Source organism: Onychomys torridus, chromosome 20 (assembly GCF_903995425.1).
Source record: "Onychomys torridus chromosome 20, mOncTor1.1, whole genome shotgun sequence".
NCBI lineage: Eukaryota > Metazoa > Chordata > Mammalia > Rodentia > Cricetidae > Onychomys > Onychomys torridus.
The window spans coordinates 37,709,672-37,721,041 of record NC_050462.1 but is presented as its reverse complement, the minus strand read 5'-3'; the positions used below and the strand labels follow the sequence as shown (position 1 = coordinate 37,721,041).

Genomic DNA, 11,370 nt, shown 5'->3' with positions numbered 1-11,370 from the left:
GTGGCGGCGAGCCTGTGTGGCTGGGGCTGGGGCCGGGCCAGGGGGCGGGGGGGAGGAGGGAGAGGGGAGGAGTCCGGGGCGGGGCCTCGTCGGGGGCGGGGCTGGGCTGGCCTTTCTCGGGCGCGAGCGGCGGGTGCGAGCGGCGGGCGCGAGCGTGGGCGCGGGCGCGCGCGGGCCCGGGAGGAGGCTCCCGAGCGAGTGGGTCCCGGCGGCCGCAGCCTGCTCCCCGCGGCCCCGATGTGAGCGAGTCGGGGAGGCCAGCGGTGCGGCAGGGGGAGGGCGAGGCATGTGCACGGGCCGGGGGGTACAGCAGCCGCCCGAGGACGAGGGGGACGGCGGCGGCGGCGGCGAGGAGGAGAGCGGGGGGCTCGCGGCGGCGGGCCCGGGCCGAGGGGATGCAGCGGACTGCGTGTGTCTGGCTGTAGCGGGCGGCGCGAGGAGGCGACGAGGCGCGGGGGACCCGCGAGAGGGGCGACCAGGAGGCGGCGGCGGCGGCGGCGGCGGCGGCGGCAGCGACGAGTAGCGGCGGGACCGGCGGCGAGGGCAGCCCTGCCATGCACGTTCCTCTCCCGCGGCCATGTTAGCCAGGAAACCTTCGGCCGCCGCTCCTGCCGCCTACCCGACCGGTAAGGGCTCCGGGACCGTGGCGGCGGCACGGGGCACGGGCTGTGCGCGTTGGTGCCCCGGGGTAGCCCCGCACCCGGCGGGTTGGGCGAGGGGCGTCCGGAGCGCGGCCCCGTCGCTGCGCCCTCCCGGTTGGCTCGCCCTCCCCTCCCCCGGCCCGGGCGACGTGGGCCACGGAGCTCCGGCCCAGCGCTGCGGCCAGCCGGGTCGCGAACTTAACTTTGCAGCTGGCGGGTGCGCGCCGGGGAGCCGCGTCCCGATCCCCCTCGCTTCCCGCACGCTGCCGGCTTTTCCCGGGCCGGGTGTCTCCTTCCTTCCATTCTCCCCGGTGGGGAGAAAAAAAGGGGGTTCGCTGCCCACCGGGGCGGGGGCTGGGGGGGGGAGGTCTGGGTGGCTCTCTTCCCCCACCCTGACCCTCTTTTGTCTCCTCCCGCGCGTGGCTCCCAGGCCGAGGAGGGGACACCGCCGTTCGCCAGCTTCAGGCTTCCCCGGGGATCGGCGCGGGGGCTCCCCGAAGCGGAGTGGGGACCGGCCCACCCTCTCCCATCGCCCTGCCGCCTCTCCGGGCCAGCAACGCTGCCACCGCAGCCCACACGGTGAGACCCGGCTCCGGGAGGGTGCCAGGTAGATCCTGGGCTTGTGGGGTCCTGACTGTGGGAAGAGAGGGCCGAGTGCTCCACGCCCCTGGCAGGGGCCTGTCCTCGACGCCGCCCTCTGCAACTTGGGCGAGCCCTGAGCTGCTGCCACAAAGGAGATTCGTGGCGTGGGCCCCTCGCTTCCCTCTGGAGCCCGCCCACCCCAGAGCTCCTTTTCCTGGGAACTTCCTCCTTGCGGCTTTCCTTCCTCCCCCTCTTTTTTCATCTCTGCTTCTCAGAGCTCCCCCCCCCCCCCCCCCGCGACCCGGTAAACATCTCCTCCCAACCCCAGGGGTAGTGGATATTTATAGAAACATATGTGTTAGGGGACATCTAGGCCACCCTGCCCGGAAAATCGATCCCCCAAAGAGCCTCCGAGGCCTGGCTCCAGCCAGCAGGGAGCACCCGCCAATTGTCCCCCGCGTGTGTAAGCATGTTTTATGAGAGCTACAGGTTTGAGCACAGCAGAAATTGTAATTAACATTAACAAAAATAAGAGCCACAGCAGTAGTCAAAACAAAACAACCCACCCCTGTAGGATTCTGTACATGGATATTACTCAAAAGGAAAAAGGCGAGCTTTGCTTTGTAGGTGGCCCGGAGGAGGGCACCTGACCAGGGCTGTGGTCCCTCGAGGCCCTGGGGGGAGAAGGAGAACCAAGGCTGGGACTGGCGGCAGCAGAGACTGGATTCGACTGCACCATGTACCTTTTCTCAGCTCCTAGAGATGGCCTTTGGATGGTGACCTCAAGCCTAGAGGAGGTGTGCGCTTTGAGAAGGTGATGGTTTCCGAGGTCTCTTTCCCAAAGGCTCTTGGACAGTGAGAGCACCCTAGGATGGTTCTGCGTGAGGTGGCTTGCAGGATGGACGATTTTGTGGCTAAGTGAAAGTTGCTTGGAAGCATCATTTGTGACCTGGAGGGAGCATCTCTGGGGGGTCATATGTGGCTGAAACTTGTTTATCACGGGAGCCTTGATGAGAGGAAAGATCTCAGTTGTGGTTCGAGACATGGAAGAGAGGTAGACCAATTTCATCGAACGCGTTTTGTTGTTAGGTCTCATTTTGTTTTTCTCGGTGTGTCTCTCCTTGGGGCTGGGAATTCCTTACACTGGGATTAGACTATTGCTGGGAAAGAGAGAGCCTACAGGTAGGAGGGATGTTATTGTCACGGGCGCATCCCTAGTAAGGAACCACCAGGGCCTTTAGAGGTTTGGATTTGCTGTTGTTTGGGCTGGTTTAGAATCACCTGACAGTTTGGAAAATACAACATCCTTTTTTTTTTCCCCTCCCCTAACGTGTTGGTGTGATCACGTGACATGATGTGACCTGGGAAAGGTGACTTGGTTTGCCTCTGACTCCCAGTTTTTGTTTAAGGATGACCTTTACCTGATGGGAACTTCTTTGCCATTGAAATCTGTATTAAAACCGGGAGAAGACAAAGTTGCCAGTAGTAGAGTAGCCTGCGAGGAGCCAACGGGAAGGTATTTCTCAGGAGAGATGCCAGTGTTCTGCTGCGGCCTGTGTATGGTGTGGCTGTTGGTACATTTCAGCCGTTCTGCATTATTAGATGCTTGGTTCTGAAAGTGAAGCTTTGTGTTTCCCATGTTGTTAGTTTTGACTTGCTTTGTGTAACAGTACGGTTTGCCCAGATCAAGGGCATTCAGGACCACAGAGTCTATCTGGTTCTTCTCCTGCAGTTTGACCTGAGGATTCAGACTCCACAGGTTAACTGAGCTGTCCGGAGTCCGTAGCCAACTCAAATATGTGCTACAGAGTTGCACATCGTCCCGCCTCTGAGTTTAATGCACTGCTTGGGAGGACTAGTTCTGGGAACCAGTATTAGCTTTGTCATAAAGGCTAGCATCTTTACAGGTATATGTTCCCATGGCTTCTACATTTTCAGAAGTGTTGACATGTTGATTTCCAGAGCAGTTTCATCTGGAACTGCTGGGAAGTGAGTAGTGAGAAGAAAGGGGAAATGATTTATCACAGGAGCGTCCTCTTCTTTGCTCTTAAGCACATGATAGGATTATGAACTCTGGAATTTTCCATGGTAGTGTGTTTCCTACTTCTTGTGTGACTTTTATACTGAAGTAATTTAGTTTAGGTCAATCTGTCCTAAAAGTAAAACCAATAAGTATCTTGATTCTTGTTAGTTTTTTTTTTTTTCCCTTGTAATATGTGGCAGATAACAAAGTATTCATTTTAAAATCTTTTCATTTCTATAGATTCCAAATTGGTATATACTTTTATAACTTTGAATGTTTAAATTACTCATCAGTGTTTTTTGTTGTTGTTGTTTTGGTTTTTTTGTTTATTTTTGTTATTTGTTTTGTTTTGTTATTTTTTTATTTTTTTTAAGCTCAACTTTTTTCCCGTTACACCCCCCAAATTTCTAAGAGGACTTTGGGAGGTTTTAAAACACCCAGAAGTCACAGCACACAGGAGCATGTATTGCTTGCCATTTTGGTATTGCAAGAGAAAAAGCGTCCAACTTCTGAGACTTCTGTTCATGCAGAATTTTCAATACTAAAATATCTCAAGATTAGAGGAGGGGTTTGTGGATCTCTCCACTTTAACACATGTGGTTGTAGGTATGTAAACCACTGGGTTCTTTTCAGCTGGGAGTCTTGAATGTGGCGCGTTGTACTACATTAGCAAATAGGCCCGATCCATGGTTTCTGGCTTCCAAAGGCTGAAGTAGGAGCAAAGGATCTTTCAGGGTCCTTAAGTTTATGATATGGTCCTAGCATCTCTGGCATTTGTGGACATCCCTCCTATTAGGTATCACTTTTGTGCATTTGATTTTGGTTGTGATTTCAGGGCCCTGCACTGTTCGGGACCCCAAATCCTCTCTTTTACTGGAACCTTCAAGTCAGTATCTTTAACTCCTGGAATGTATAAGGCTCTTGGGTGTTGTAAGATGTCTGCTACAGGTACTTTTTAACCAGCCATCCTTTCCCTTGGAGGCCCGGCAAGATCTTATGACTTGGGCCTCTTGGGATATTTCCCAACTCCCTCGGTTGTTGACTTCATGTTTTCTTTTCAAGAGCAAACACTGTTGCTGAAGAATGACTTGAAGGGACATTTTTTAACTCTATGCTTCAAGTGAGGAGATATTTGGTGTTTACTGTGTGCCTGAGTTCATGTTAATGGGGACTTAAGAAAAATAAGAGGTGACCACCACCCTCATCCCAGTAATTTCTTGCAGCCAGATGGGTGCACTTTTTGTCAAAACTGAGTGAGGGGAAGCATTAATGATGAGACAGTTCACTGTAGGTACAGAGGGAGTTGTTTAATAGATCAGAGGAGGTGAGAATTCTGGGCATTGAAGGGTGAGTAGGAGTTTGTCATCCAAACAGTGGAAAGGAGGAGATTCAAAGGAGCGTGAGAAAAGGATGGTAGCACTAGCTGTCACTTGCTAAGTACTACGCCACACACTTTACACACACACAAGGTCTCTAATCTCCCCAACAGCCCTAACGAGGTAGCTTGGAACCTTTCTGCACACAAGGACAGTGCAGTTCAGAGAGAGAAGGTAAATCACGCAAGGTCACACAGTACTGGCTTCATCAACAGGAGAGGATTGTGGAAGTGCATGGTGTCCCTACGTCCTGGGGGTTCAGCCTTGTTCCTCTTAGGGGTACACCAACGTGTGGATCAGACTGGAAGAGCTCTGGCGGATGTGCTCACACTGCATGCTGTGGTGGTGGGATGTAGCTGTGGGCATAAGCAAGAGCAGTCTCAGATGGACAATATGTACGTTCCAGCTCAAGAAGCAGTGTGCAGGAAGATGTGAGGAGTTTAGGGGTGTGTGTCTGTGTGTCTGTGTGTGTGTGTCTGTGTGTCTGTGTGTGTCTGAGTCTGTCTGCCTGCATATCTGTCTCAGTTGTCCCAGTGAAAACAGCAGTATAGAGTAAAATGTAACTGATAGGGCCTGAGTGAGTGGGCACGGGAGGCTTGATGATAGTGTGGAAAGAGGGTGAACGCTGAGAGTGTTTTCCAGGTATATACACTGTCAGGGATTCCTAGGTATTCAGCCAGAGCAATTATTTGGGGTTTTTCTTTTTCTTTCTTTCTTTCTATTTTTTTTTAAATTTTTTGATTTTTAAGTTGAGGATTATGATAGCAAGAAAACATGGTTTTATAGAGAGACGTTATGAGTGTGTTTGTTTGCGTTGTCTGTGGAAGTGGAAATGCGTTAGCAGTTGGGCATGGGGCATGAGTCCAGGAGGTATGGATGGGCAGCTCTGCCAAAGGACACAGAGGAGACTGCAGCCAATGATGGGTGCTCCTCATATGCCAGCTGTGCGCAGGATCGACCAGGAAATAGTAGGAGTGGACAGTCAAGAGAATGGAAGCTGAGACCCACCTGTCAACAGGAGTCATAGCTGATACTGGAGAGAGAGCTGGTGGACCAACTGATGGGCAAGCTCTTTAGTTCTGGTCACTGAAACATTGGAAGTAATTTTTTAGTTCATGCAAAAGCTGATTGCAGTAACCTAAGTCAGAGTAAATTTTCAAAGCTCAAAAAGTTTTATTTTGCTAACATTTTAAGAATCCTTAAACTCCCAAGGTTGAAGTTGTATAGATCTAGGTTATGTGGGTTCTTCTTCTGAAGTGCCCTCCATCTTGCCCTGAGGAGAGGGATTTAAAATTTTATTTTATTTAAATAACATTTCTTTCATTTATTTTACATACTGACCACAATCTCCTCCCCCCCCCCCCACCCCAGCAAGAGAGAGATTTCAAATCTGGAGTCCTTTTATTGAGCACTGAGGTGAATGAGGTTTTGGAAGGAAAAGCAGTGGGCAGATATGAGGGAGCACTCAGCCACCTAGCACTTGAGAGGCCGGGAGCACTCAGCCACCTAGCACTTGAGAGGCCGGGAGCACTCAGCCACCTAGCACTTGAGAGGCCGGGAGCACTCAGCCACCTAGCACTTGAGAGGCCGGTAGCAGTGGAAAGATTGATTTTTTTTTTTTTTTTTTCTTTCCCCAAGGCTAGCCTTTGCTAGCAAGTTCTTGGCTAACTCTGGCATCTTAAAAATACAGAAAAGGGAAGGAAAGGACAGAGAAAAGGGAAGGAGGCAGAGAAAGAGCAGTCAACAAGTTTGGACTACTTTTATATATGCTCAAGGCTTTTCCAGTGTCTTTTATGGACTGCCTTGCTTTTGAAGTAGAAAAGATCCCAACTACTATATAGTGGAATATAAAGTCACCTTACCTAAATACAATTCTGGATCCTGTGAAGTCAGAGTCGGGCCCAGGAACTGGCTTCTTTCTCTTTTAGAAGGGAACAGAGCCTCGCTCCATAGATGGCCATTATGCTTGCTGCTTGTCAGTTAAAAAAAATAAATAAATTGGGGAAGATCATGGCCTGCTAGTAAGGAAGGTTTGGAATTTCATTTTCTAATCCAGGGGTTCCCAAAGCATTTCTTGAATCACTCTGCTCCTCTCCCTCACCTCTTTCTTCCAGGAGTCTGGATACCCCTAAACAGAGGACTGAGCCCCAGTGACAAAAGACTCATCTTACTTATTGTAAATTCCCAATGGGCAAAGTTCCTGCCACTTTTAACTAGTCCCTCATTAATGCTGGCTGGGTGAGTGAGGTGGATGTTGATGACAAGTTGATTCTTTGAGATTTCAAGAAATGGTTTCCCCAGAAGGCTGCTTGAAGGAAATCCCGAGCCCATTCAGTGTAGGAGAAAGGGGGATCAGCCTTTACCCTCTCAGCTTTGTTTAGACAGGACTATTCTGGGATGGCATGTGTGCCAGAAATAGAAATTGCCACTTTGTATTTGTATTGGTTACTGTTTCCTGTGCTCTGAGCAAATACAGGTCAAGAACCATCTGAAAAAGAGGAAGAGTGTGTTCTAGCCGACAGTTCAAGAAGGGCCACACTGTCATGGTGGTAGGAACCCCAGGTGGCTATTGTATTATAGCCTCTTCAGGGAGGAAGTAGGAAGAGATGAGGATTGGTGCTCGGCTCACTTTGTTTATTCAGTCCGGGACCCCAGCCCATGGAACAGTGCCAACCGTATTTAGGTTGGATTGTCCTGCCTCAGTTTACCCAGCATGGAAAGTCTTTAGGGGACATGCTCAGAGAGGTTTGCCCCCTAGAAAGTTCTAGATGCTGTCAAGGTGGCAGTATTAGCATCATGTTATTCTCTGTTGGAAAGCTGAATATCCCAGCAGCCTGCAGATATAGAAATTCATGCGTGGGTACCGAGCCGTGGACCAGAGGCCCAAACTGAATGGCAGTTGCTCAGCTCGTTGGACAGAATGACCTCAACTGATTGAAGTCAGTGACACCCAGAAACTGTAAAGAAAGAAAACAGGTCTGAAGTTTGCTGGGTAACTAGGACACACGTATCTACGGGAGACTCTTGTCAATAGAAGCTTATTTTGTTTGTCACTGTGTGTGTTCTGGGGTTAATTAGAACTTCCGGGGACAAAGGAAGCATCACTTCCGGGGACAAAGGAAGCATCAAGTGTTTCTGGAGGAGCTCCAGATATATATATATATATATATATATATATATATATATATCTGAGGGAGTGCTGGACAGGTGTGATGCCCCATCCTCATAGAAATAAAAGAATGCCTCGAAGTGTGGAAGACACTGTGGTCTGGGCGTGGGCAACGGTGTAGGTGGCGCTTTTCCACGCTTTACCGGTTTCATTTCCAGATCTGATATGGCTTAAAACACCTGCCATGTGCCAGGCCTCTTATTAAACCCTAGGTGCAGAATGGTAACATGAAGGCTTGATCCCTGCCTCCAGGAGAACTTACTGCTAGGACCTTGGCTCTGTAGCTGTGGCATTCCCAGACTGTCCGGTGTTTCCTAACCTGGCCCGATCCACGATTGTCCTGTTCCTTTATTGGCGTGCCTATAAGCATCCTATTCATCCTCCCTGCCGGTATATTCATGGGACTTCTTGGGGACACAGCACTTTCCATTGACTAAAACTGATGGTGGCTGTGGGTTCCTGCCAAACTGGGAGTCGGTTAATGAGGACTGACTTCTGACATCGCCTTTGGGGAGCAGGGCCCCTTCCTTTCTGTTGACGCTTTCCTGTCTGAATTTCCAGATCGGCGGCGGGAAGCACACCATGAATGACCACCTCCACATCGGCAGCCACAGCCACGGACAGATCCAGGTTCAGCAGCTATTCGAGGACAACAGCAACAAGAGGACAGTGCTCACAACGCAGCCCAATGGGCTGACGGCCGTGGGCAAGGCGGGCTTGCCTGTGGTGCCAGAGAGGCAGCTGGAGAGCATCCACAGGCGGCAGGGGAGTTCCACCTCTCTGAAGTCCATGGAAGGCATGGGGAAGGTGAAAGCCACCCCCATGACCCCCGAGCAAGCGATGAAGCAATACATGCAAAAACTCACAGCCTTCGAACACCATGAGATTTTTAGCTACCCTGAAATATATTTCTTGGGTCCAAATGCGAAGAAGCGCCAAGGCATGACAGGTGGACCCAACAACGGTGGTTACGATGACGACCAGGGATCCTATGTGCAGGTGCCCCATGATCACGTGGCTTACAGGTACGAGGTCCTCAAGGTCATTGGGAAGGGGAGCTTTGGGCAGGTAGTCAAGGCCTATGACCACAAAGTCCACCAGCATGTGGCCCTGAAGATGGTGCGGAACGAGAAGCGCTTCCACCGGCAGGCGGCGGAGGAGATCCGGATCTTGGAACACCTACGGAAGCAGGATAAGGACAACACCATGAACGTCATCCACATGCTGGAGAATTTTACCTTCCGCAACCACATCTGCATGACGTTCGAGTTGCTGAGCATGAACCTCTATGAGCTCATCAAGAAGAATAAGTTCCAGGGCTTCAGCCTGCCTCTGGTGCGCAAGTTTGCCCACTCGATTCTACAGTGCTTGGATGCTTTGCACAAAAACAGAATAATCCACTGTGACCTTAAGCCCGAGAACATTTTGTTAAAGCAGCAAGGTAGAAGCAGTATTAAAGTGATTGACTTTGGCTCCAGTTGTTATGAGCACCAGCGGGTCTACACGTACATCCAGTCGCGCTTTTACCGGGCTCCGGAAGTGATCCTTGGAGCCAGGTACGGCATGCCCATTGATATGTGGAGCCTGGGTTGCATCCTCGCAGAACTTCTGACGGGTTATCCTCTCTTGCCTGGGGAGGATGAAGGGGACCAGCTAGCTTGTATGATTGAGCTTTTGGGCATGCCTTCCCAGAAACTCCTGGATGCTTCTAAACGAGCCAAAAATTTCGTGAGCTCCAAGGGTTATCCCCGATACTGTACTGTCACGACTCTTTCGGATGGCTCGGTGGTCCTCAATGGAGGCCGGTCCCGGAGGGGGAAACTGAGAGGTCCACCAGAGAGCAGAGAGTGGGGGAACGCACTGAAGGGATGCGATGATCCTCTTTTCCTTGACTTCTTAAAACAGTGTTTGGAGTGGGATCCCGCAGTCCGCATGACCCCAGGTCAGGCTTTGCGGCACCCCTGGCTCAGGAGGCGTTTGCCAAAGCCTCCGACCGGGGAGAAGACGGCGGTGAAGAGGGTCACGGACAGCACCGGTGCTATCACGTCGATTTCCAAGTTACCTCCACCTTCCAGCTCAGCTTCCAAGCTGAGGACTAATTTGGCACAGATGACAGATGCCAATGGGAATATTCAGCAGAGGACAGTGTTGCCAAAACTCGTTAGCTGAGCTCCAGTCCCCTGATGCTGGCAAGCTGAGAAATGCGTTGTAGCTGAGCCTTATTGGGTTGAAAAGTGTAGCTCAGACCTGTTTTTATTTGCTCAAAAACTCGACTTATTTGTATCTTTTCAGCACTTGATGTAAGACAGTTTGTTTTGTTTTTATAAATACATGGGGACAATGCTTTAAGTTTTTATATTTTCTGAAACTGGTTTTTTGGTTTTTGGTTTTTTTTTTCCCCCCTTCCTTGTGTTCTAAAAGTAAGATGAGCCTTACTGTAGTTAGTGGCAGAGTGATCATATCAGTGGCAGGCCATTGATTTCTTCATGACTGACACCCATTTACAGATTGGTCACACATATTCACTATGTTTTCATGGTTCGTCCTCTCCGCCCCGCAGGGAGGTGGCCCCCAGGGGCCCTCCTCCTTTCTCCGTGCTCCAGGAGAGCATGCCTTGCCTCCATTTCCCCTCAGTTAACCTGGGTCAGAGTGTAGGTGGAAGAAGAAGGGTCCCGGTGAGAATCTCGAAGAAGAACTGCACCTTAGAGACGATCTTTTTTCCTTAAGGTGTGTTCAAACAATTACAAAATAGATTGCCCAGGTCTAAACCGCCCACTTAACATTCTGAAGTTCTTAAGCCACCAAGCATCAATTAGGGGATGGATGGAAACTGAGATGTGTGAATGCCTCCCAAGGCTAGGCCCTGGGAAGTCGGCAAGCTGGCATAATCGGGAAGCCTTCTGATTATGGAACTGCTTTTTCACCTAACTTTAGGACTTTTTCCCCCACTGTTCCCTGCTTTCCCTTCTCTGTCTCTGTACCTCTTTTATCCCACATCTGTCGCCTGCATTTCGTGCATCCTTTTCCTTCAGCTGTCTGTCCCAAACTGTTAATGCAGAGAGCCATTTCAGCTGCCTTTATGTCCGGAGTGTCATACCCCAGTTTCCAAAAGAACAGTGGCCTAGCTGCCTAGGGTAGAGGGATTTGAATGGTTCCGAAGAAGAAGATTTAGCCGGCTGGGGTGAGTTCACTGAGGTTCCCTTAGCCTGGGAAAGCATCAACTCTTTCGTTAGAAAGAAAAGGGATTTTGAAAATCCTCCTGGTGAAGAGAAGTCACTGTGGCCACTCCGTTGGGCCAGTTTTAACAACACATTGAAAGGAGAAATTCAACCCTGAGTTAAATGGTTTGACTTATTCTTTGATTCGTTAGAAGAGCCACGGAAACGGCATCTCTCTGTTCGGTTTTTCTTTCTTTTGCATTGCGCTGAGTGTTTTTGTGGGGATGACACTTTTCCTGAAAGTAACTGAGAGTTAGGTAAAAGAATATTTTCTTCTCTGAATAATAATTATTTTCACAGTGAAAATTTCAGTATTTTATCACTAATGGATGAACAGTGATATATATCAATTTCAAGGCAC

General features: G+C 50.3%; 1 protein-coding gene across 1 annotated transcript; it reads left to right on the top strand.

Annotated features, from left to right (window-relative positions):
- Positions 1–381: 381 nt before the first annotated feature.
- Dyrk2 (dual specificity tyrosine phosphorylation regulated kinase 2) lies at positions 382–10,145 on the top strand. Its single transcript, XM_036169947.1, has 3 exons — positions 382–626; positions 1,072–1,220; positions 8,353–10,145. Exons 1-3 carry the CDS (start codon positions 578–580, stop codon positions 9,958–9,960), a joined length of 1,806 nt encoding a protein of 601 aa, XP_036025840.1. The 5' UTR covers positions 382–577; the 3' UTR covers positions 9,961–10,145.
- Positions 10,146–11,370: the final 1,225 nt, after the last annotated feature.

Excerpts from the sequence above, each read along its gene's own strand:
- Dyrk2 (XM_036169947.1), top strand. The coding sequence starts at position 578 with ATGTTAGCCAGGAAACCTTCGGCCGCCGCTCCTGCCGCCTACCCGACC. Across the intron at positions 627-1,071 it reads TCCTGCCGCCTACCCGACCG|GCCGAGGAGGGGACACCGCC; the intron begins GTAAGGGCTCCG and ends CGTGGCTCCCAG. Across the intron at positions 1,221-8,352 it reads CTGCCACCGCAGCCCACACG|ATCGGCGGCGGGAAGCACAC; the intron begins GTGAGACCCGGC and ends CTGAATTTCCAG.